The 26,493-nt window shown below is 37.9% G+C and overlaps 1 protein-coding gene across 1 annotated transcript; it reads right to left on the minus strand.

The window, feature by feature from the left end:
- Positions 1-1,173: 1,173 nt before the first annotated feature.
- Positions 1,174-25,821, minus strand: LOC136847881 (secretion-regulating guanine nucleotide exchange factor-like). The gene is made up of 8 exons (XM_067119887.1): positions 25,627-25,821; positions 22,839-22,924; positions 19,903-20,046; positions 18,541-18,720; positions 17,562-17,771; positions 17,081-17,187; positions 8,094-8,321; positions 1,174-7,088 (listed from the first exon to the last, which is right to left on the minus strand). Exons 2-8 carry the CDS (start codon positions 22,905-22,907, stop codon positions 6,836-6,838), a joined length of 1,191 nt encoding a protein of 396 aa, XP_066975988.1. The 5' UTR covers positions 22,908-22,924; positions 25,627-25,821; the 3' UTR covers positions 1,174-6,835.
- Between the last annotated feature and the right edge of the window lie 672 nt (positions 25,822-26,493).

The following is a 26,493-nucleotide window of genomic DNA, read 5'->3' on the forward strand; positions in this document are numbered from 1 at the left end:
CTGCCTCACAACTGTTGAGATGAAAGAATGCCAGCTATGCTATGAAGAATTATATTTCACTTACTGTATTCCCAATATTATCATAAAAAGTGATGTTAAGCATCAAAGCCAAGTCGACATTGCAGCTCCAATGACTGCAGGTTGGGGAGGGGATCAGAAAAACACCTGTAACTTTGTTATTTTAATAGTTTTCTAATTCACCACGTGACACTTAAAACCACACTCAATCACCTCATAGTGTATTGCAAAATACTGGATGAGAATTTTTTGTCTGGGTGAAATGCTAAGTTGGCACTTCCCTTAAAATGATATACTTTACTTATCAAAATTAATTTGTGATAAAGTGATGATAATAAGCATACTATTATACCGTATTATTTTGCTTTGTCAAAGTAATGATTCTCTATTTGTGAGCTGTGTAGGGAGACTTACTAGGCAGCAGAGCGTAGGTGACTCTATAGTCAGCTAAATCAAAATTTACAATTTGTACATTTTTTCTATGAATAAAATGTACCACAGCTAAAATTTTGAATAAACAGTGAATGCTCAGACACAAAAGGATTTTTGTCTGAATATTCCCTGCTGAGAAGTATGGGGGGGGTTCTTTTCTATCAGTAAGTACGGTATGTAAACCAATAATAAAGACTACATCTAATATGTATTATCTGCCATTTTTTTCAAGATTCAACCTTGGAGTCTGATTTCTCACACTCTGATATAGTTTTTGGCATTGAAGCCAACTGATGCGCTATGTGAAGTAATGGATGAACTATGCTGCAAATCTATATGGGTAATAGTTAATAGCTGCTGGTTTGTTTACAAGTTTACACGAGCCCTTTGGGTGATGTCAGCCATGAGAGCTATAAAAAATAATAGTTCCTATCAAAAATATTTTGTCAACACTTGTTAACTAAAACACAAAAACAATAACATTTCCTTTGCTGTTACTTAGATTGTTCAACTCCATCGTAAGGAACAGGTAACAGAAATGTGTCAAATGTTCATACACCACTCAAGTAACACTCCACATGAATTTAAAGGCCAAAGTTACACTCACCAGTGTGCCATTAAACTGTTGCAGAACTGCTTATTCAAGTTATCACATCAATGCATCAACAACAAAGTGGCAAAACCAAAATTTCCATTAAAAAAATGAGTGATTAAAAACTACACTGAACTTAATAAAATTTATTTTAACAAGGTGAACATCTTAGGCATGATTTTCTTTGTTAAAAATATACTATCATATACAATATTTTAGTATTTTAAAAGAAAGATTTCTGATTATCATTTATGAGCAATCATATATGGGCATTCTTTAAGATGATTTTATTTTAAAATTACCTTTCAAGATGTATCAAGCGTACTTATTTGAAAAAAAAAAAAAAGATAAATGCTCTGGCTTTCCAGGATAAAATAAAACAGACATACCACAGATAAGCATTTTCCTACAGAAAAAACCTCCAGCACCAAATCCCTGACCTGAATATACAACTGCAGTGATAAAAGAAGTTGGCTAATCACAGAACAGAGTGATTTATAAAGCAACTCTATGGGATCCAAAGTGCTGAAATTAACACTTCAAAGGAAAACTGTTAATGTACAGTAGTTTAAACATATGTAATCATGAGAGAAAATAAAAGTTTTTCATCTTAGCCAGGGTAATCATATCTGCTTTCAATCTCGCACTAAAAATGAATGTAGTTTTCAAATCAGTTATTTTAAAGACCCTTGTGCAAGAGCTCTGTTGACATAAACACTACATACCCTTCAGGTTTAATGACTGCTATTCAAAATACCATTGTGCAGGAGCTTGGATTAGAAAAATGATTTACATTGCAACACATCCCTCCTTACTGTAAAGAGAATCTTCATATGAGGATAGCCATTCCTGATGACACAGGATAAAAACGTATTTCATACCTTTGAAGCATTTTCTTTGGTATATCACAAACTGTTTGCTTCCGTATTTCAATATATTATACCTCTCTTTTGAACTTAATAGCTAACAATCCAGAAGTAATACTGTGACAGGGAAAATGCACGAAAGAAACGTGTGACATACATTGTATTACAGTGCTTTCATTTTTTCAATTACCATAGTTTCATTATGTATCATTTTCATACAAACTAGAGTCCTAAAAGGAATTAGAAGCATAAGAGTATACGAGAAGAAACATGATTACCAATGAGTTCAACAGTACAAGTTCTAGGCCAAATACAATAGTCCTGTGCAGGACAGCAAAGCAGAAACACTGTAACAGAGAACTGGTATTGTTGGGCAATCAATCAGAAAAATTAGTCTAATTTGGAATAATGGATTTTCAAACTAAGTTTGTCATGGTCCTTGAAATTACAATCCTTGCACAAATTTTACAAAACCCCTAAAACTACAGTACATTATTATACCAAAATGGGCCACAGTAATGGCAACTAGTGGAATTAAAATATAAAATTATAAGAATCTCTGTACTGTATCTACTTTCAATTACTTAGGATCTTAAATTACCAACTAGATAAATCAGTTCAGATCCTAAGTTAAAAGACCTTAATATTTATGGGCCTGATAGTAACATAACTAGCAATGCACAGCGGATGGAAAAGAGGCTGGTATGATGAGAAAGAAACCAGAAGAATGGGGCAAGAATTAACAAAATATATCTATGAACTAGCTATAGTATTTTGGCAATACTGAACTTTAAAGGAAAATATTTTATTAAAATAAAATAGCTGCTGTAGTGAAGGGAATCCTAAGTCATTTGTTTTAAGTCACAGTCTCATGAATGTATGAAAATCCTCAAACAACTTTAGTATTTCACAGTATATAAACCATAGGTTCATGTATGCCTTTCATGTTAACACTCATTTACAAAACTCTTATTAATCTATATTTGGAATTAAAAGGTAACAAGGTAGTTCCCTAGTAGTGTAGCTTACTGCAGGTGTAAAGTGAATGTACTACTATGTGAATTTTACATATCACCAAACAATTCCAACGAGCAATATTAACTCTGACAGAGATGAGGAGGAGACACTGAAGTATAAAATTATGATTTGTACAGGACTTTACATATGCTGTGAATGTGTATGAAACTGACACATTCCTATCCAGAACACAATCACAGTTTTTCTGTGTCAAGCTGCACAGTAAAGACATGGGGAACTGAGGTTCAAAGTTTTCCTGCTGGTTGACCCTTGAATGAGTATGTTGACTCACAATCATATATACAGGATTGGCTTTACTTGATTAGTCTTGTGATCATATATATTATATAACAATCACAGTACATTTGGTGTCACAATTATCTATAAGAAAATTGTGCATGGAATGTTAAATATAAAATACCTGCAGCACCAAGTGCATACCTCCAAGGGGCTTGTGCAAGCCCTCATTACACTATCAGCAAATAATGTCCATCCATGACACTGGTGTCTGTGCAACATTATCTGTATGTAATATGAAAAAATTTGAAGTTGTAAAACCATGAGTGATCTGGTCGAGAAATTATTCAAGGGAATATTTGCATGACACTTCAGGTTATATTAGATCCTTTGTATCCTAAGCCAGCTGTAACCTTTCTTCATCATTTGTTTCAATGTCAGATTTTCCCTCTACAGGGATAGATGTGACTTCAGTTCTTTCCACTGTCTGTCTTGGGCACTTTCTGCCTGAATTCCTGTCTGTTCCAGGCCTTTAGCTTTGCTCATTTTTTCATGATTCCTCAGTTCTCCTGCTGATCCTTGTTCTGCTGCTTGCTTGTTCAAACCTTGTCAGTCTTGGAAATTCCAGTATATTTTTTCAACTTCTGTAACATTTTAATGTTTTACAGCCCTGGTTAGTAGGGAAACCATACCATATGGTTAACTATCAGACACAGACATCAACCAAGCCTTAACTAATAGCAAATGTCAGGTTTTGATAATAATTAAGGAACTACTGACAGACTCTATTTTCAAATTTCACAGTTATCAAATGTTTGAATAACTGAATGTTTTTAGATAAAATTTTAATATCTTTAGAGGCAACCTTTCAGGCCAGTCCTATACGAGTTAATGATTGTAACTCAATGGTTGTAAACTACTTTGTAATAATTATGTCTCCGGTCTTAAACTATGTACTATTAGTAATGTCTCCATGTACCCTGAAGCCTCTCCTTAAAGTCCAGGACTGAAGACAGGTCAGGTTCATTTAATTACAAAGTCAGCCACATCATCACACGAAGTGAATGATGATGAAGGTTAGTATGACTTCACATGAATGTAAAATCTTAGCTTCTCAACAAGGAAAAAGTGGTTAAGAAGACTATCTTCAAGATAAACGTTCTTTTGGAAACCACAGCAAGGCCAAAAGAATGAAGGAATGTCTTGTGAGATTAATAAGCTATGGAGAAAGTTCCTCTATAATAGTCAGGTGCTTTGAAAGTTCCTAATGAGAATTTTGAGCCTGGGGAGGGAGACAAATACAGTTTTGTACAATGGTGTTAGCTTCCAAGGATGAAATTAATGTGTAAACTGTTCTTCAATATACAGTTCCCCAACACAAACAGTTTTTTCAGCTATTTCACAATATACAGTGCCATCATTTATTGATATACAAACTTCTGTAATTCATAATCTTTTGACAAGTTGCTGAGGTAATCATTTTCCTCTACAATAATCTGAATTGGTCATCAACAATTTCATTTTCATTTTTCGTTGTTGTTCATCTTGAAAGTACCGTTATTGTGCTTGGTAAGTCATCTCAAGAATTCTTGTTCATTGTCCTTTTGACCATTGTTGTCTAATCCTTGTCGTGACATAATTCACTATGTTCATCTATTGCAGTCATTGACTGCTACATCCTTTTTGGCTGTTTTATTTGTAATCTATTATTACCCTGTAAACAAAGGAGCCACTTCCTTTGATGTTGCATTCACCCATTTATGAGGTCCAGTTAAATTTTTAGTCAATTTTAATGCTACCAGGGGAGCTTAAACACTTATGCTAATTCTGAGCCAGTGTGAAAGAGTTGAACAGAGCGTTAATGCCCCATGCCACGCCATAGGAAAAAACCATTATTTTACCTAACAACAAACCTTGAAATGAGCCTAATGTGAGAAACAGCTGGTCATCCTAAATCCACTAGTCAGTGGCAGAAAGTGCCAATCATAAAAGCCGAGTTAAAATCAAGTTTATGAATACCTGGACAAGTGAACACCAGTGAATGGCATGCGGTTTGTTCTGTGTCACTGATCTCTTGATCGGGATTTTTTCAACACTGCGTTTAGTTAATCAGATAAGTGATCACCATGCACCTTTGTTACTTATATTGCTAAGACTATTAAAGAGATTTGCAACAGACCTTACAAGTCTTAGGTGAATGGCAACAGGTCACAAAGATTAAAAAGCTAAGTGAGTACTGTAGTTGACTTGTACCTCTTAATTTTGGTAGTATGTTGGCTAGAACATTGTACCAACATACAACCTCGCATCTGGCACCAGCAAAGTTCCCCTGACTGTGGTCATCCTTCCATCATCAAATCTGGACTGGGCATCACTTTTTCTGACACTGAAATGATGATGTACATAACTACTGTTGTCATGAACTTTTCAGCGTCAAAATGTAACCAACATAAAGACTACTCTCGTCTTGTTAGCTTTGCAAAATCCTGAGCCCAGACAGTTCATGATTGGTCATCCACCCAGTAACCATTATCAGGACTAGAGTCAGAGGATAGAAACTGCTGCCAGGACTACTGAAATTGACAAAATCAATACTGATCTGAAAAATAAATGCTCAGAGTCTTCAAGAGAACTCAGAAGTTAGGTGTTAAGAGGTTTGTGACAACAATTAGTGCATGGTAATGATTATAGAGAGAAATTCCATTCAAGCACAACCTCTTGTTGCATGTAAAAATACTCTCATGCTTTGTAAAACTAAGGATTTGTCATGGTTGAACTCCATAGACAGACAAGTTCAATGTGTAAGAAAAGCCTTAGACTAGTTCAATGTGCAAGAAAAAGCCTAACATAAAAAGAAGACTAGTTTAGTAATTTGTATGTAGCGTTGTAGAGGACTAACACCACTGAATTCAAAACTCATAATGAAACCTGCAACCAACCCTGACTACTCCCAAATTACTGTATCTTGAAAATAACTTTGATACAGATGTGTAACCTACAAAATGAAACTCCAATATGCAACTATATTTTACTCAACCAAAGACCAGGGAGTCAGTGAAGGATTTCCCAACTGTGCTGCCTTCCAGCACATGTGAACTACTTGCTTACCCTTCTGTTACAACTCTTTTGGCACTGGCCTTACTCCCAGGACCCAATAACAAGAAAGACACACGTAAAGCTATGGTTCGTACTGACATATTAAACATAATATTTAAAAATCTTACAAAGAGAACAGTGAAGTTCCCTCTAAATTTTGTCAGAAAACTCCAAGGAGTGCAATAAATGCAATACCTAACTTGCACCCCAAATATAAAAACAAAATAATGAGTATAAAACTTCTACAGCATTAAATCACTACATGAAAAAATAATGAATTTCATACTCTAGCCCAGTTAAAAGTACCTAGCAAAGTGTATTTCTCACGTCATTGAGCTAACACTCCTTGCTGTACCTGTAGTCATTATTTCAACTGTCCACAAACTATACAAATATCAAATTTTTCCATTCACAAGGCATCACACAGCAACAATGGCACTATAGTTCAAATAAAATTATCTTTAGACTCGAGAGGGGAGGGGGGATCAAGGCTTCTGCTTTAAAATACTTTTCATCATCACATGTAAATTATATAAGTAAATCACTTCACATATAATTGTCCTTACTTAGAAATGTTTTAAAAAAGCTTTACAACAGCAAATGAGTGTCCAGAGCCAGCCCCAACCATTTGCAAAGTGCCAGGGATGGCCACCTTTGCAGGACGATAAATGTTTATAGTTGTCCCATCACCACAACTGCCGTGTTCATTCCATCCCCAAGTGAAGAGAGAGATGCCTCCTTCGGCATTACTCGTTATGGCTAAGTTATGTTCTGATCCACAAACAATGCCTTGGATCTGTTTGTTGATGGTTAAATTTTTGGGTATGAATCTGTAATCCAGAGAAGCAGATTAATAACGCCCACTATGGATAAAAATATAGCCTACAAGATTAAAGTAAGCCTACAGTTCAAAAATACTGTTAACTATACACACTTTACTCTAAAAACAAGCTAACTATCAGCAAAGCTTTTACACTGCTTTAAAACTCTCCAATAATAAGCACTTACTCTATATATTTTTGTCTTTTCTAACAATAAGCATTTATTTTGGAATGTTTTACAAAAAGGTCTTCAGAATATATTCCCTTACAAGCCTCACAAAGGCATAAATACCACAAAACACAAAACTCAAATTACTTGATTATCTCTCTTAAGTTCCCTTAATCACTGAGTGTTGAGATTCTATAAGTTTCCTATTTCTTGCAAACTATCATATAATTTATGTCAAAAAGTGTATGAACCTCAACTTAGCAGACTTCTGTACTTATCACCTACATTATTATGTTTATTTTTCCTACACTGCCATTTTAGATGTGATACTGTACATTGATACATAAATCTTAAACAATGTTAAGTGTAAAGTTCAGGTTAGTGTAGGTGAGGAACTACATGGAAATGCTATTAGCTATGAGATATCTAGAATGTATTTAAGCGCAGACTACAATATAAGGATTTTGTTAATAGACCCACAAGCATCTGTCAAGTTGAGGTGCTACAGTACAGTACTTAATGATTTCTTATAGTTGAGGTGAGTCATTTAGTAAAATATCATGAACTGACTTGCAGAAATTTCATGACAAAGCAAAGTTCTCAAAGCAAACAATAGTATTAACTAGTTTCCAGTAGTGTTACTAACTCCCTTTGGCCTCAAGATTGTAGTTTTGATGAGCGATAAATGCCATATGATGTATCATAGCTGACAAAAATTTTCACGTATGTGCAATCATTCAAGAAGTCTTCAATGGGAAGAACTCAGACACTAACATCATAAGTCTGAATAAATAAACCTTAGCATAAATAGTATGCTGACATGAAGAAAACATGACTATACTAACCTACACCTCTGGTGAAGGAGCTCATTGGCTGCTGTGTCAGAGCTTGAATCTTCTCCTTCTTCCTCCAAAGGTCCTAGCTGCCCATAGTCTGCTCTTCCCCATATGTAAACTGCCCCAGATGCAACACCGACGACACAATGGGTCCAGCCTGCTCGTAGCCATAATACACGTTCACCACCAAAGTAATTGTGAGGGATTGTCAAGGGGCAAGTAAAATAAGATACATTTCTGAAAAGAAAGAGAAAAATTTACATGACTGGTAAACCAAGCGATTTGGTGACTATTATTCGAAAAACAATTATTCGAAGGACAATTGTTCGAAATTCAATTATTCGAAAGCAATTGTTAGAATGTGTAATTGTTCGAATTCACAACTGATTGAATTACAAGATATTGAATAAGCAGTTCTTGAAATGAATATTGTTCGAATGAGTAGTTATAGGAGAAAAAACTCAATTGCATTGTTTGTTTTTTAAAGTTCATTTCTAAGAATTCATAAGCATGCTCACCTAACCTAAATGAAAATAGGTTAATGTTATTATTAACAATATTTAAAAATAATTAAAAGTTTATTTACATGTCTTTGCACATTAATGACAAATACAAAAAATTTTTTAAAAGCAATTTAAAAGCAATTTAACAAATATTTTAAAATAATTAAAGTTTTATTTACATGTCTTTGCGCATAACGACAAAACATAAATATTTTAAAAGCAATTTAAAATACTACCAATATAAAGGATCAGTTTATTTTATTACAGCCTTAAATTATGGGCTATTGTATGAAGATACTTGATCACGTCTTCATATTCTTCAAAGCTATCACTATTTTTCTTGAGGCGTTTTGCTTTCTTTATATTTCAGGGCTTCTCTCACATCCTTCACTCTATTTAATTTTGCAATTTTAATTTCAGTGAGAGACTATTTCTCTTTTCTGGTGAGATGAATTTCCATAATGATGGGTGGCAGTTTTACTTGCTGAGAAAAATGCTCATGCCAACCCTCAATCAAGTTATTGGTTTTGGGAATCATTCTGTTAACTCTTTCAAAGCAAGACCAAATATTTATAGCAAACAAAGGTGCACGGGCGCATATTACGTCTACCTGGGCCAAGCCACGTATCTTCAGTAATCTAGTACCGGAAGTAATTCGGGTGAAGATAGCTCCTGTTCTGCTAACTGTTCAAAAGTTTCATAAACGCTTTCTTCTGGTATAAATGCCAGTGCTAATAGCATTGAATTTTCATTGAAAACTCTCGTCAGTATCATTTTATTTTAGACCAACATTGCATACTTTTCTATATAAACATTGACATAGATGGAAAAAACCACCATTAAGCTTTTGACTGAGGAAAATTCATTCTTGAAGCATTTATCATGGCCTATTCAAAAATCAGTAGTGATTGAATCAATATTTGATATTAGTGTCAATTCTTTGACGGCTTCAAAATCTAACGTAAGTTTGTTTTTTTTATTAGGCAACGAAACCAAAGCGATGCAAAACCCATTCTTTGAGCCATGTATAGTATAAAGTTGTTCAAACAGTGTCGGTTTAGTTTGAAAGTAACATCGCAGAACAAATGCTGACACGAAGTTAAAATATCAAGATTTGCGTGTGTGGAAAATATTAATATTCTCTCTTCCTCCATGCCTGAGTCAAAAAGAAGAAAATCGTCATTCTTGAATGTCTTCATATATTCGATTGAAAACACTATATCCATCCTATCACTTGTGTTGATAGTCCACAATTTTCTTTCGCGCGAACCTTTCTAATCAACGCTTAATACTGTTTACAGTTAAAATCATGAGCTCCATATTAGTAAGATTTGAAGCTGCGGTTGAAATTATATAATGAGGGAGTCACGTGTATGCTTTGCGTCGTCTTTAACTTTTTCCATAAATTTCAGCACTTCTATATCAGCTGGATCAGCTGGAATGATTATGTTCTTTAGAAATAGTAACATCTTCGTTTACTGTTATAGCACGACATTTACAGTAACTTTGAAAATTTATGGCACTTCCAATATTTTATCTTGTATTTCTTGTCTTTAAAAATAAATGTCCATCCACTAATAACATTGGTTTTCCTTTTCACTCTTAACTTGAATTCAGCCATCATAAAGTCTAAGAGATTTCCTTCCTAGATAGGAAAACATCCAAAATAACACTAAAGTTTTGCGGTGGTTTATTTTAAAAACAAGTTTTTTGGCATTTTAAAAATGTTTTTAAAAACAAACAATGCAATTGAGTTGTTTATCGGGAGAACTACTTGTTCAATAATATTCATTTGATGAATTGCTTATTGAATATCTTATAGTCGATCAGTTGTAGAATTTCGAACAATTACACATTCTAACAATTGTTTTGAATAATTGAATTTTGAACAATTGTTCAATAATTGTTTTTCGAATAATTATTTTTCGAAAAATAGTCCGCATAGACTAAACCAAGAAGCAATCTAAAGTATAAATGTTGCCATTTATAAATATTATTCCTTCTAGAAACACTGAATATGTCATTTTTATAATAAAATAAAATTTTACACATACTTACCTGATAGTCATAATAGCTGTCGTCTCTGACGTCTCCGCAGAAATTCAAAAATTGCCGGCAGCGTCGATAAGTTAGATCACGTGATACCCCTTCCCTGGCCCCTACAGGGAGTGGTGGAACTACCCACCAGTACAGTCAGATGTTTTATGCTACCCTTGCCCTGATTGGGGAGGAGGGTGGTTTTGTATGACTATCAGGTAAGTATGTGTAAAATTTTACTTTATTATAAAAATGACATTTTTACACATATGACTTACCTGACAGTCATCATAGCTGATTGGCACATTATAGGCGGTGGGTTCATGGCAGGCAACACACTAAACAATGTAAATATATGTCAAGATTCAAAAAGAATCGGTAGTTCTTACCTTCTGAGGTAGCTGAAGTCATTGGTACTGCCTTTTTTTTCATTGCTATCCTCAATGCTGCGACAAGGTATATAGACCTGATTTGCCGAGTGCATGAGAGCTATATGTAGTTGAGGAACCGTGGACTATCATGCATAATAGATACTAAAAGTGCCTGCTCTGGGCTTTAGCATCATCAACAACCTTCACCATATGGGTATCACCACTAAATATATAAACCCAATTTCACCTAAATATAATCAGAGGGCACATCCAGACACACGTAGGTGTCCCAGACTTCCCAAAACCAACAAACCCATCTCCAAGACGAAAAAATTAGGTTTCATTAGGAAGGAAAGACTTCCTATACCCCTTCCCCCCAAAACCGTGCAGTCACCATAAACGGACCCCAACGTTGAGCAATTTTCAAAAACTGTTTCAATTTCTCTTAAGTATTGCATGGCGAACACTGAGTTACACCTCAAAGGTAGCCTGCAAAATATTGTCTAATGACAAATTTTCCGGTATGCCAAAGACATAGCCACCGCTCTAACCTCATGGGCTTTCACTTTAAGCACTTTACAACGATCGGGATCCAATTCAGAGTGTGAGTCCATAATAATTTTCTGAGAAAGAAAAGCATTTCTTAGACATGGGCCGCCGGATCCTTTGCAGACACCCTAAATTTGCGTTGGACCTCTAATGTCTTTCGTCCTCTGGAGGCCTTTAATGGTTTAGGACAAGAACTTCTTGATCCTATTCAGGAATAACAAAAATTCTGCTATCTCCAAAACAGAGGTTTTGTAGAAGAGATTCCATTCTGCTTGCACCAATCTCTAAAAATAGACCACTTGGACTGATACAATTTTTCTGAAGAGACTCTCCTTGGTCTTGCAATTGCCTCAGCAACCTTTCGCGAAAATCCTTTGTCTAAGGGATTCTCGACAGTCTGAATCCTGTCAGATGTAGAGCGGACAGATTCTTGGATCACCTTTGAATTTGGCTGCTTGAGTAGATCTATCCTCTCTGGCAATATTCTTGGAAAATCCATCATGTAAATCTAAAAGGTCCGGAAACCAATCCCTCACCGCCAGAAAGGTGCTATTAGTGTCATTCTGCAATCTGCTTGTTCCCTGAACTTTGCCAACACTTGCCCTAAAATCTTGAATGGGGAAATCGTAAACCTCCAGATGAGACCAGCTCATTAACATTGCGTCTATTCCCAGGCTCTTTCGTCCCACTGGAGAGCAGAACACGGGAAGACGGTGATTTTTCGTCGCAAACAGATCTATCTGGTTCTCCCCAAATCGCCCAAAGCCTCTGACAACAAATTTGGGCGTTCAGCGTCCCTCCGTAGGAAGTACTTGGTTCCTCCCTGCTCAATCCATCCGCCTGACATTCAGCTTCCCTTGAATGAAGCGAGTCAATATGTCTACCTTCCTTTCTTCCGTCCATAACCACAGATCCTTTGCTTTCTTGTAAAGGGAGAAAGAATACGTTCCTCCTTGCTTTCTTATGTAAGACAGTGCAGTGTATTGTCGAATGAACAATCACTGTCTTGTCCCTTACTATTGACTGCATTTGAAGCCCTGAAAATATTGCTTCAATTCTTTCAGATTTTATATGCCAACTCTTCTGAGATGCTTGTCCACTGACCTGAAGCCTTTTTCTGTCCCAATGTTGCTCCCCAACCTAGGTCTGCAATGCCGGAGAACAACATCAGGTCTGGGCTCTTCCGTGTAGAGACAGACCTTCTTTCAGTCTCTCTACTGAATTCCACCAACTCAGATCCTCAGCCATCTCTTTTGAAATTGGAAACACAAACGAGTCTGGGAAGAGTTTCCATCCCAACTTCCTTTTAGGTAAAACTGAAGAGGCCTCATGTGAAGCCTTCCTAACCTCACAAACTTCTCCAACGAAGCTTAACGTTGAGGAGGCTCATCCACTCGTTTGCCGAACATTTCTCTTTCAACAAAAACTCCTGAATTCTCATCAATGCCGTCTCTATTCTCTCTCGGAGAAGCCCGGAAAAGTCGCTGAGTTCATTGTTACCCCAAATAAGTAATGGACTGCGATGGTGTTAGCTGCGACTGAAAGTTTACAATAATCCCCAGTTCTTTCGCCAGAGACAGAGTTCTCTCTAAATCCTCCACACACTTCTCTCGTCTCTGCTTTTAACAGCCAGTCGTCCAGATAAAAAACTATCCTTATCCCCTCCAAATGGAGCCATTTGCGACTGGGTTAGGGATTCTCATAAAGACTTGAGGAGCCGTTGAAAGGCCAAAACAAAGGGCTCTGAACTGAAAAACTTTGTTCCCAAACACAAACCTTAGGAACTTCCTTGAATCCCTGTGGATTGGAACATGGAAGTAAGCATCTTTCATATCTATCGAGACCATCCAATCTCCCTCTCGAAGGGATCCCAACACCCGGATTGAATTGTCTCCATAGCAAACCTTTCTTTCTTTACAAACCGATTTAATGCACTTACATCCAGGCCAGGCCTCCAATCTCCCGAGGCCTTTGGGACTACAAACAGGCGATTGTAAAACCCGAGAATCCAACACCAAGCTTCTTCTATTGCTCGCTTTTCCAAGCAACGCCTTTACCTCCTTTTCCAACGCACAAAATCTGTCCGACCCTGGAGAGTATGCAGCTAATGCCAGGTCGCGTTGTCAAGGAGGATCCCTAAGAACGGGATCTTGTAGCCCTCTGAAAGAACTGAAAAATCCACGGATCTATCCCCTTGCTCTCCCAAATCTTTACAAAACTGTGGAGCCTCGCTCCCACAGTGTGTGGAGGTTTAAAACTTCATTTCTTGTCAGTCTCAGACTTCTTGATTGCTTTCGGTACAAAACGTCCTCTCCCTCTTGCTCTGGGATACGGTCTGGTAGCCGCTCTGCCCCGAAAAGGACCGATCTTTAGATGAAGACGAAGACACTTGTTGTCTAGAGTAACAGACCCCGCTTGTCTAGGCCTACTGGTCGACTGAGCTAGAAGATCCCATGCGTGAGTCTTCTGTTAAAGAGAAGCCGCCACTTCGGAAATTAAATTCTGAGGGAATAGAAAACTTTTGTCCAGAGGCGCAAATAACAATGCAGATCTCTGTTTTAGACACTCCTTTAGCCAAAAAAGAGCAACACAAATCCTCTTTTTTAACAACATAAACAGAAGGGAAGTGGAGAGTTCTGCTGCCCCATCCCTTACAGCTTTGTCAATACATGACATTACTCCAAAGGTCTTCAATTTGGTCTTGATCTAAATCCAGTTCATTCAGTTTTCTACCCAACGCACCAAAAAGCCCAATCCAGGAAACTAATAACCTCAAAGCTCTTGAATACACCATTAAAGAGCCTGTCCAGTTCCAAAGAGGAGAAAAATACCTTGCAGCATTAAGAGCAGACCTCCTCGCCGAGTCAACAATTCCAGAAAAATCTCCTTGTGAGAAAGCTGACACTCCCAAGGAAAAACACTCACCAGTATTGTACCAGTTCCTCCTTCCTGAAAGAAGCTTAGAAGGAGGGATACAAAACTGCATCTTTCCAATTTGCCTCTTCTCCTCCAACCACTCTTCAATCCCCTTCAAAGTCTTTTCTTGAGGAGATTGATAAAACCAACTTGGTTATTAGAGACGGATGACTACCGTGTCCTTAGCATACTGGGATTCGGCGAAACTGGTACTGCTGAGAGAAGAAATCTGCAAATTCTGCACAAAAAATCTCAAAAGTTGCTTATAGGCAGAAGAAGGACTCTCCTTTTCTACTGCCTCCTCCTCCTCTTCTTCCCTTATTGGCAAATCTTCCTTAGAAGAAACTGGAGAAACCGCCACAGACCTCACTGCAGGCTCAACTTCTAAAACTTCCACTTGATCCTGATTCTCTCCTACATTATCTCTTGAATGATTAAAATATTTAAAAATACTCTCATCTTCTTTTTCTAAAGAAGATAACACCTTCTGTTGTCTCTCAACTTTCTCAGTTAACAAGTCCTGATTCGAGGAAGACCGCAGGTGGCTGCAAGGCATGAACATGTACAGCAGCCGCATTAATTGCGCTATTGATTCCGAAGAAGCGCATGATGGGCTGGCGCCACAGGCAGGAGTGCAGGACGGTTGGGCTCCATTGAACGCGGCTCATGGCGGTCTGGCGCCACTGGCGACGCCCGATGCGGCGCATGGCGATCTAGCGCCTCCCGATGCAGCGCATGGTGATCTGGCGCCACCAAGAGGCGCCTGGCGGTTTGCTGCTCCAGCGGCGGCAAAAACGCTTATCAGGCGAAGAAAACAGCTCCTGGCGGTCTGGAGCCCCAGAAAACGATGCCTGGTTGTCAGGAGCCACTGGATGCGGCGTATGGCGGTCTGGCGCCATCGAAAAAGACGAACGCTGATCTGGAACCCCCGAATGCATCGCCTGACGGTCTTGAATATGAGAAATCGACGTACGACGGTCTGGATCTAAAGAACGAGGCGCTTGAAAACTAGAAACCTGTTTCTCCTCTGCTAGAAAGTTTCTTTCAATCTTTCTACCTTTTTCCACTGATCTTTTCACTTTACTTTTATTAACTTCTGGGGAAGAGAAACTCTCCGGAGAGTCCCAATAACTACACCTAGGCTCTGGATCCTCTTGCAACACTCTCTTCTTCAGAACCTCCCCAGGAGACACACCTCTAGACCTTTTCAGCAGTCTACTTGATCTTTAGGCGCCAATCTCTCTTACGAGACCTCTCTTCGCTAGACTCACTCGAAGAGAGACACTTCCCTCTGAACACCTTTCCAATGGCATTCCATGACATCCTGGGAGCGTTCTACAGGACTGTCTGAGGGGGCGACTGCTCGGGAGCAAGACCCCGCGCCTCCCCTTGGACTTTTCGACTTGTCTCCTCCCAGATACAGGGGAGTATGACAGAGGTCTCGGTCTAGAGAGCGACGGGGCCAAACAGCCACCTCCTCCACTGCACAAACACTTTTCACTTTATCACTGGCAATTACTTCCAAAGCAGCACCCAACTTTCCAATTGCCGACATCACAGTAGAGAAACGATTCTCTAACTCTACCTTAAGACTGGCACCAGTTTTGGGTTCCGGATAATAGGGTCTGGGTTAGAACGGGTTCATTAGTCGGACATATGTTAGAAACAGACAAAGAAAATTCTGCATTACTACTTCTAGAAATGACAGACGAAGCCTAATAGCGGCTTTGCGCTTCTTATCCTTGTCTAATTTCCTGAGATAGCTAGCTAAATCCTTCCACTGCTTCTCAGTCATACTATTGCATTCTACACATGTTAGAGATGAAGTACAGACTTGCCCTCTACAAATAACACATACAGAATGCGGGTCCAGTCTAGCTGTTACTAGTCTAGTTTACAGCCTTTGCTGCAATACCTAGCCTGACTCGAACCCGTGTCCGACATCCCAGACTGAATATCCCAAAAAATAGCTAAATTATCAAAAACTATTTATAATTAACAACTATCAAAACAACTGCTCAACTGAGTACATCACCAAGATTCCAAAGCAAACCGGATGACATCCTCAGAGAAAACGAATTCCTACCGGAGCAAAAATTCAACCGTGTTACGGTTAAATCGGCAGAAAACATCTGACTGTATTGGTGGGTAGTTCCACTCACTCCCCTGTAGGAGGCCAGGGAAGGGGTATCACGTGACCTAACTATCAACGCTGCCGCTTGAATTTTTTAATTTCTGCCGGAGACGTCAGAGACGACAGCTATTATGACTATCAGGTAAGTCATATGTGTAAAATTAAATCTTAAAAATTTGCAATCTGTAACAGAAGAATTAAGCCGATGAAAATTTAGTAAAGGACACAGTGGTCAATGTACTCAAAAACAATAAAATAAATATTGATTTGTTACTATGAAAAGACTAAATTATCACTAGTCTCTTTGAAATTTAACAGTATTTCAATACTTTTAATTATGTTTCACACATAAAACTTCATAAATATTGACAAACTCACATGCAAAACATGAACTCAAGCTGCACACTACACAGTGATAATGAAATTATCATTTGTAAATCATAAATCATATTAAAAACTTGACAACAACAGTTAAAAATATATTACCTAGGATCATGTGCCAACTGTCCCCACTTATTATCTCCCCATGCCAACACATGGCCTTCTGATGTCAGGGCATACGTAGTGTTCTGCCCACAGGCAACACTGCACACCTAAAACAAAACATAAATGAGTAAACTTTAACTTGAAACCTTTACCTACAGATTTTTTTTTATTCTGAGACCTCAGAGCAGAGCAAACCACTGTTGAAGGACCAGCTACATAACCTGCTAGTAGTCCTGTTCCCCAATTCCCCAAACAAATACTTATCTGAAATCCAAAACTTTGATTTCACAGGTACCTCCACTTAAAGAGGTACCAACATTACCTGAGCGTGAACTCTTTTATCACAGCCATAATGCCTTTTCCATTTAGCAAGAGACAAAAATGACTAAGCGCATGAATTCCTGGTGTTCATGACAGCTCCTTCACCAAAACTTAGAATTCTTTTAAAAGAGTATCTAGAGAAATGAAGTCATGGTATTACCTTCCCTTCTATGTGATCCATCACTCGTGGAGTGGGTTGCTGCTTCACAACATGGCCGTCATTGTCAACATGTCCCAGTTGACCTCTGTGTCCTTGTCCCCAGGTGTATGCTCTGCCATCTCTTGTTGCAACGGCTGTATGGCGCAATCCAGCAGCTATACTAATCACATTTGTCAAATCCAAGCATATAGGAAGGCTTGAAAAAGGCACCTGTGGAAAAATATTTTTTTTATTTCTTTCCTAATTACATAAATATATAAATATAAATACTTCTACATAACTACATAAATATATTTCTACATTTTCAACATTCTATATGACATAAACAATTTTGTTGGGGTCAGACAATTTAGGAATTCAGTGACAAGACAAATCGATATAAATATTCAGTTATGCATGGCCGAGAGGAACGGATTGGAATATAAAATTAAGGCCAAAGGCCAAGCACTGGGACCTATGAGGTCATTCAGTGCTGAAAGAGAAATTGTGAGTAAAAAAGGTTTTAAAGGTGTTATGGAGGAAAAACTCACAGTTGCACTCTGAAACAACTGTCAGGGTGGAAAGTAAGATGAAAGAAAGAGAATATGAACGGAGGTGCAGAAAATGGAATGAAAGGGGTTGCAGCCAGGGGCCAAAGGGATACCGCAAACAACCTCCAGTAATGCCTATGGTGCACGGCATGAGGTGCACTGACAGCACTACCCTCCTACCAGGCACTTCTTGGTGTTAACTAAACTGATTTCAAAAGTACAAAAACAAAAAGAATAACTTAATGCTAAGAGTTAAAACAAAGTCATAGATTGACAGTATAGGAACTAACCAACAAATAATTTTGGGTGAGTGCAGGATTTATGAAAATATTACTCACACCATGTTCCAATGACATTTTCTCACATCTTAATGATCAAAGTTCAGAAGAGAGAGTTCACATAGGGTCATTCAACTTTGAACAACAAAACTTAACTGAAAAATGACTCACCTCATCCTTTGGAAGCCCTAACTGGCCATGGCTATTTGATCCCCATACCCAAACTTGTCCAGATCTACTAAGGGCAATAGAATGGGCCCATCCACAAGCAACACCAATCATGTGATGCCCCTCCAGTCCTCTTATAAGCTGAAATCCTGGTACGGATCGAATTTGAGTTCCATCTCCAACCTGTAAGCAAGATGATTCCATTTAGTTGGATTTTTATCTTGCCTACTACTAAAATGTGGAAGAGATTGCCCAGGGCAGCTGTGGAATCCCCTGATCTACAAATATTTGAGCAAGGAGCAAATTCATCCCTGCTCTCTGGTGACATCTCCTGAATTTCAGGCGTATCTGTTTTATTTTCTATTCCCTTACGTTTAGTCATCACTGTTTCCTGTAACTTTTCTCTCTCTCCGCTGGCTGATTTTCCTTTGGAACCCTATTGGGTTTATAGTCTATTGACTCTATCTATAAGGGTTTTCAGTTTAAGATTTAAAGAAAAAGACAGGAATAGAAAAAGAAAAAAAATTACCTGCTATACAAAGTGGGTATAAACAGAGAGAACATGCATATGTGGCAATATCATCATAAAACTTTGCTTTAAAAAATGTAAAGTACATTCCAAGGGGACTGAGGTACTGAAAAATAAGTGGCTTAATGGTTAATGGACTATGATACTGCAGTATGTGTACAGTATGGGGAGTATATATTGTATATGCTAGTAAATTCAGGAAACAGTACCGATTACAGGAATAATTTTAAAAAGCTACCTATATTATACACATGTATGGTTAATACATAATGTGAATTCTGCCAAGCTCAAAATTCTATTCCATTTAACTGCTGATGAAAATTCTGTGAACAATTGAATCCACAAACCCATGAAATTTGGAGGTCAACTGTGTCATCCTCCCTCTAATTATTGATAGGAGTTTGGATTATCTGTAGCCCATTTAATATTTTATTGAGTTGATGCATCTTTTTTTTTTTCTATTAAGTCTGGTAATTTTTTCTATTAAGTCTGGTAGTTTTTCATACCATCAAGAAACAAATGTTTAGACAATTTTGGAGAGAAAAGGGGTATGGGTTTCCTTTAGTTAATTAAATTGTTTTGAAAAGTAGCATTGCCTGCATAACTATAAGTATTAAGGAAGCACATCTTGTATTGCACAGTGCTCTCTCTCCCCAATGGAACCACTCATTTGTTTTGATGATAACCTAAATTACATTGTTACTGATTATTGATGAATGTCGTAACTTACAAAATTTGTAAGCCAAATTGTCATTACTCAAGGGATATATGTACTTCCAACTTCTATGTAAAAAATACTGTCACACCATACAACATCGAAATAAAATACTACTAACCTGTCCACAGGTATTCCACCCAGCACCAAAGAGTCTTCCCTGAGCAGTGAGCAAAAAGGTATGTCCACCTCCTCCAACTGCCATACGAATGCTCCCCTCATTGATGTTGTCTGGAAGATCCTCGACACGTGTTGGTAATGTAACCTGAAAGTTGAAGGATTATTGGTTTAGGTGTAACATAAACATATCAGGTTCCCCATGTAAACAAAGAAAAAGCAAAATAGTTATTTATTCATTCATAATATTTCTTATGCAGCAATGGTAGTTACTCATCCATTTCACCTTTTCATCTTCATAATATAATGCCATACATTTCGCTCAGAGCACCTGAATGTTTCAAATTCTAGTCTATTCAGTATTTGCACCAAAAATTCGGTACCACAAGTCACATTTACTAATAAAGGTAGTACAATTGTCATCCTTTTGAAGCTGAAACTAGATTTTCAAAATAAAATTAAATGTCATTCACAGGAACAAAGTACAAGAAAGAAGGGTTGCAGAATTTCACAGAGCCCCTTTGTGTCACACAGCGGTGTGGGCAATGATGGTAGAAGAGCAACAAATGTTTGAGCTTATGAATATTATGTTAACATAAAAATCAATGTATTCTCCTCAAGGCTCTTGCAAGTATTACGTGTTGTCAGTCCTGAATTCCTGAATAATGAATGGTAGAAAATTAGAAAAATAGGTACAGTCTTCTGTTAGCCAGCGCATATTTTGGATAACTATTGCAATATAGCTGCAGAGACAGTTTATAAGACAGGCGACAGTAAGAAAAATGACCTGAAATTACTCATTGTTTATGTCATTTCATCGAATTTGAGCCATCAAATGAATGTTGAAAGTATTCAATGTAAAATATAATCTTTTTGTACAACGCCACTGTAAAAGACATGAGTATAATAACTTGTCCTTGATAGAGTAGCAACGTTGTTTACTAAATCCCATGTGTGTGTGTGTGTGTGTGTTGTGCATTTTATTTGGGCCTGGTGAGTAAGGAATTAAATGTCAGGATAAGTTAACATAAATATTCAGGTAGCACTGGCCTAAATGAATAATGCTCTTCTTACACCAAACTGGTTGCATAGTAATACAATAACAAGACATAATAGAATTGTCTACAGAAATCTATTCAAGTCTGTATTGATAAAATTAACTAATGAAAATACCAAGTCCAGGTCTACAGTATATAATTTTGATCCCATTTTACACTAACTGTTCACAGTAGATTTAATAGGAAAACTACAAATTATCTGTAACTCTTGTTAATGTCTTTAGCATTTGCTTTGTTAATCCAGTACGTAGGTTAGTTGAGGACAGCTGTTCCTCATCTGAAGTTTACCTTCAAATGCAATAAGCTTTGTAGGCATTAAATGGTTTTACATAACTGTACTCAATCTTGTTTTGCATTCTATGTACAGAATACAGCAGTTTGTTTGAGAATGCTTCAGAGTAAAGGCAAAAAAATCTTGCACTCAATTGTTCCACACTCCTCAAGGCCATGTACTCATTATAATTTTATATCACGTTTTAATTCCCATGACTGACGTCATACACATACATACACTCACTTTCATTTATGTGAACTTTGTTGAAGGCTATAAAACACCTTTTGAATTGACTTGAATATAGAATTTAGGCCAAAGGCCAAGCACCGGGACCTATGAGGTCATTCAGCACTGAAACGGAAATTGACAGGAGAAAGTTTGAAAGGTGTAAGTAACAGGAGGAAAACCTCGCAGTTGCACTATGAGTCAATTGTTAGGAAAGGGCGAAAAGTAAGATGGAGAAAGAGGATATGAAAGGAGGTAGAGTAAAGGGAATGAAAGGAGTTGTAGCTATGGGCTGAAGGCATGCTGCAAAGGACCTTAAGTAATGCCTACAGTGCACCACATGAGGTGCACTGACAGCACTACCCCCCTACGGAGAAAACACCTTTTGATCAGAGAATTCTTGCATCATAAAGTTATTGTTTTATACAACCCCCTGTAACCTTGATCTTCAAATGCCTTAGGGTCAAGGTCATAATAGGACATATTTGTATCAAGTGTTAGTTTCTACAACCAGTGTAATTCCAGATTATGGCCCTCAAAAATTTCCTTTCCTCAGTTGCACTGACCCTACCTATATGCCATGGAGTCAGGGTCATGATGCATCATTTGATGCTATGCAGCCTTTCAGAAAAGTATGAAACTGGACAATTCTTGCATTTCAGAATTATAGTCAGGAGAGGAATATTCTTATGGTACTCTCAGTAACCTTTGACTTTGTTCAAATCAAACTGGTACAGTCATGGTACATGTTTTTTTCTTTTGTCTGTTCTGTTAAAGCACTAATCTAAATCACCTTTCTGGCCGTCATAAGTAAATTAAGTTTTATACATTGTATGGTCACAGAAAATAAGGGTAAGGTGAATCACTAAATATGCTCGTTATTAAGACAGTGAAAAGAGGGAGCTGGAGTGGTTGGAAAGCAAGATGAGGAGATCCAGAAAATACAGGAAATAATGTGCAGTGCAAGATCTATAGGTGGAACTGGGAGAAAACCCCACAGTTGCATTAAGAAGTAACAGTTTGAGAGGTGTTGGGTAGCAAGACTGAAGAAAGGAAATGGGAATGGAGGTGGAGTATAAGGCTAAAAAGTGGATACAGCTAGGGACCATAGAGATGCTGCAAACACCCTTCAGTAATGCCACAGGGTGCACTGATAGCACTATCCCCAATGGGGTTTGCAGAGAGAGAATGAGGGTCATATGGGTAGAGATAAGTTATCACAAACAGCATTTATCATAATCCATTTTACAACTGAATTTTTTCCACTCCTAAATTATCTATTAAATATTATCTTCTGCACATAAGATTCTTGAATGAATTGCACACAAAAGGATTGTATTTATTTTCAAGTATACCAACAAACTTATCTTTTACTTGACTAACCTGCTCACTGACAAAGCCGAGACCTAGCTGCCCATGGCTGTTAGCACCCCAAGCATATAAGGCAGCCATCTTCAAGCACCACTCATCTGGAATAAAATTGCAAGATCAGCCTACAGTTCACAATTTCAAACATGATGATTAAAACTGAGCAATCTCTGCTATATTATGGAAATAATAAAAAGGTCATTTTTTATCAAGAGACAAGAAAACGTAACAATTCAGCCAGCACTAGTATAGTATAAAACAAATAGTGAGCAATAATGTCGCACTGATATAACCGCAGCATTCATAAACCAAAAAGAAAATGCAAATGCCTTATAATCAAATTAATTAAGCCTAGATTTAATTATATGCAATGTCACGATCATCTGAGCTTCCACCCCAAACTCATTAACAAAAACAAGGAGAATTCCCAGCACTCCCAGTCATGCGGGATATAAAAGGTCGTGCAACATGTCGAACATGCTATGACAAGGCTTAGCTACCAGAACAGGTCTTAATGGGCAAAACTTCAAGCTCCAATGAACACAGACATCTCTACTGAGGAAGAGAGGTCCATGCCGTAAATCAGAAGACCTGGCACAAGGCAGAGTAATAGGCTTCATTGCAGTGAATTGGGGGAGATAACACCACTCGCTGATAGTCCACTCCCTGCTACAGTGTTTTTTCACTTTGCTCTTTTTTGCTACAGAAGACTTATCAAGGAAGGAGGCAGCACTGGAGGAGTGCCACAAGGGTACTAGGCTAGCAAAACAACAATTACAGGAGGCTCAGTAGCACTGAGTTACTTTACAGAAACAGCAAAAAAAAAGATGGGTTGCAAAGAATACTGAGGGATGGAAATGTCTGTCAGTACTCCAAAAGCTGCCAACTGAGCAGGGGTAGTACTCCAAAAGCTGCCAACTGAGCAGGGGTAGGGGTTGGTAAACCACTAACAAACACCTTGGGAGACCTCAGCACTTACACCTGGGTTAGCACTATCGAAAAGCATGTACCCCATCCTCCCTATGGTGAGCCAGAGGAAAGCAGGAAGAAAGGGCAGTACAGGAGGAAGATGCTGAAAGGATTCAGTGGTATCAAAGGTGGAATAATTCCCCTTTGAAATTGTAAAGGAGACCAGCTAACAGAGCAACAAACTGTAAGAAAAACACCCACACAAACACCGTACATAGAGTAAAAAAGATGAAAAAAAAAAAAAAGGCTACTTCATAGTCAACAAAACATCTCAACTCAACCACGGGGTGATGAAAAAAGTGCCGCCTTGTGGCAGGTTAGCAGGAGATTCACTCACTGTCCATGCTTCATATTAACTACTTACCATGTTCCATGATGTTTTGTATTTATGTAAGAACAATGATTACAAATGGGGACAAAAGAAGACTTTTAAATGCACTTCTCTGAACAGAATACAATGAATAATGACTTAAAATTATTAGCACTCTCGTGAAAACGATGGCTTTGACAGTCGTACACGAGCAAACACCACTCAGGTTGGGGCGTCCCAAATTCAATAATTGTCTTTCCATGAAAAATCAGTATCAGATAAATTTGGAACGCATGATAATGCAGTAGAAAAATCACATTTCTACAACACTCCTTCCCAGTGTAACTACGCTATATACTGTATTTACTACAGAGGTCAAGAGTTGGGTGAAACGCAGACTTCTACCACGCCCCTTTAGTAAAGTAAATACCAGTTTATGTGCAAGGTAGGTGCCATGTTTAGTACCAGCCCCTCGAGGATGAATGTAAAAACATCAATAAAAGATGGTAAATATCTTATACATAAACAAAAGGTGTAAACATCAAGAAAACCAGTAAATATCATAAGCAAAAGACAGAAATGGAAAGAAAACCAAACAGATGTTCATTATCATAGACATAAACAAAAAGACAACCCTAACCTAAGCCTAAGCATTAGAATATTTGTATCCTAAGCATGGCAATCAAAACTAGTGTATGTATATACTCCAAGCACTGCAAAGCCTAGGCCTTAAATAACTACATACACCTAAGCCTGATTATTAGGATCTAACCAGCATAGTATAACGAGGACATTAGGTAACTGGTGTATATAAGCTCTGAGCACAGCGTAGCCTATGGTAGCCTAAGCCTGCGCGGGCTCTTTAACTACCATAGGCTATGCTGCACCACAGATACCCTATAGGTGTAAGCTCTGCCCAGGAAAAAAACAGGCCTAAACAAGGGAACATTCTTAAGGTAAAATAACAAAAAGATTTCAATTATTTAAACGTAAAATATTAACCAAAAGGGAGGTAGACTAGCATACCCCGGCATATGGGTATTTGCCTAGCCTGGTGTACCCCCCCCCACCCGTCAAACGTCCACAAATGACATTCTTAGGGCAGACTGACAAAGAGATAGCAGACGCTCAAACATAAAGCGTAAGGTAAAAGAGATATAGCCCTACGCTAGCCTAGCGTACCTTGGCATATGGGCATAAGCTTAGGGTACGCCTGTGGGCCGAATGTACCAAAGTACCCTCGAAAAATTGACGACCACAAGTGACATTCTTGAGGCAAAATGACAAAGAGATGACAGGCAGACACATAGACATTAACATGTAAGTTAGAACAGACAGACGTTTGTTTACGGGTATATATGCCTATGCCAAGCTCGTGGGCATACGTACCCTCCCCCCCCCCCAAAAAAAAAAAAATATACGAGTCGCACGAACATTAACCTACGTAACTTGTCAAAAAGGGAGCACCCGCTCGATAGGGACGTAATTTAACTCCACAAAATCTCAAATGATTCCAATACTCACTGTTGCAATCACATACACGTAGGCCTATAATCCCGCTGAGAGCATATCTCGGAGACGAGCGCTGCAATCAAATAGTAACCGTATAGACGGAGAGCATAAGGGCGTGGTTTGCTTTACTCTCTCCTCTTAAACGACCATGGCTTCAACTACGAGCTGTGTAGGCCATCTGTTTACATGGCCATTCGAGTCAGAGTTAAATGGTTTTTTTCGTTCGTTCGTCGAGGTGATGAGTTTTTTTGTTGTAAATATGTCTAAATTATATATATTTTATTATTGTTATTATTGGCGTCGGGATATAATTTTATTATTTGTGAATTAAATCGCTGATTTCAATGTTTACATGGCCATTCGAGTGCGGGTTAAACTGTTTTTTTCGTTCGTTTGTCGAGATGGTAAGTTTTTTGCCATGAATATGTCGAGATTATATATGTTTTATTATTTTTATTATCGGCGTCGCGATATAATTTTATTATTTGTGAATTAAATCGCTGATTTCAATGTTTACATGGCCATTCGAGTCCGAGTTAAACTGTTTTTTTCGTTCGGTCGTCGAGATGATGAGTTTTTTGTAGTAAATATGTCAGTATTATATGTACTGTATTTTATTATTTTTGTTATCGGCGCCGTGATATCATTTTATTATGTGTGAATTAAATAACTGATTTCAACGTTGATCTGGGCATTCGTGTGCGAGTTAAACTTTTGTATTTCATTCGTTTGTCGAGATGATAAGTAATTTGCTATAGTATTGTAAGTATTTTAAGCATTAAGTATTTTTTGGCGTAATTTTATTTTGTACTTTGATTATTTATGAATTAAAACGCCGATTTTAATATTTACATGGACATTCGAGTGCGCGTTATTCTT

Source organism: Macrobrachium rosenbergii, chromosome 17 (assembly GCF_040412425.1).
Source record: "Macrobrachium rosenbergii isolate ZJJX-2024 chromosome 17, ASM4041242v1, whole genome shotgun sequence".
Classification (NCBI taxonomy): Eukaryota; Metazoa; Arthropoda; class Malacostraca; order Decapoda; family Palaemonidae; genus Macrobrachium; species Macrobrachium rosenbergii.

Bases quoted from the DNA above. Each gene is read 5' to 3' on its own strand.
- LOC136847881 (XM_067119887.1), bottom strand. From the start codon at position 22,907: ATGGCTGCCTTATATGCTTGGGGTGCTAACAGCCATGGGCAGCTAGGT. The intron at 20,047-22,838 runs GTTAGTCAAGTA...TTCAACTTTCAG, and splicing joins TCGGCTTTGTCAGTGAGCAG to GTTACATTACCAACACGTGT. The intron at 8,322-17,080 runs GTAATATATTTT...CTTTCTTTTCAG, and splicing joins CAGTTGGCACATGATCCTAG to AAATGTATCTTATTTTACTT.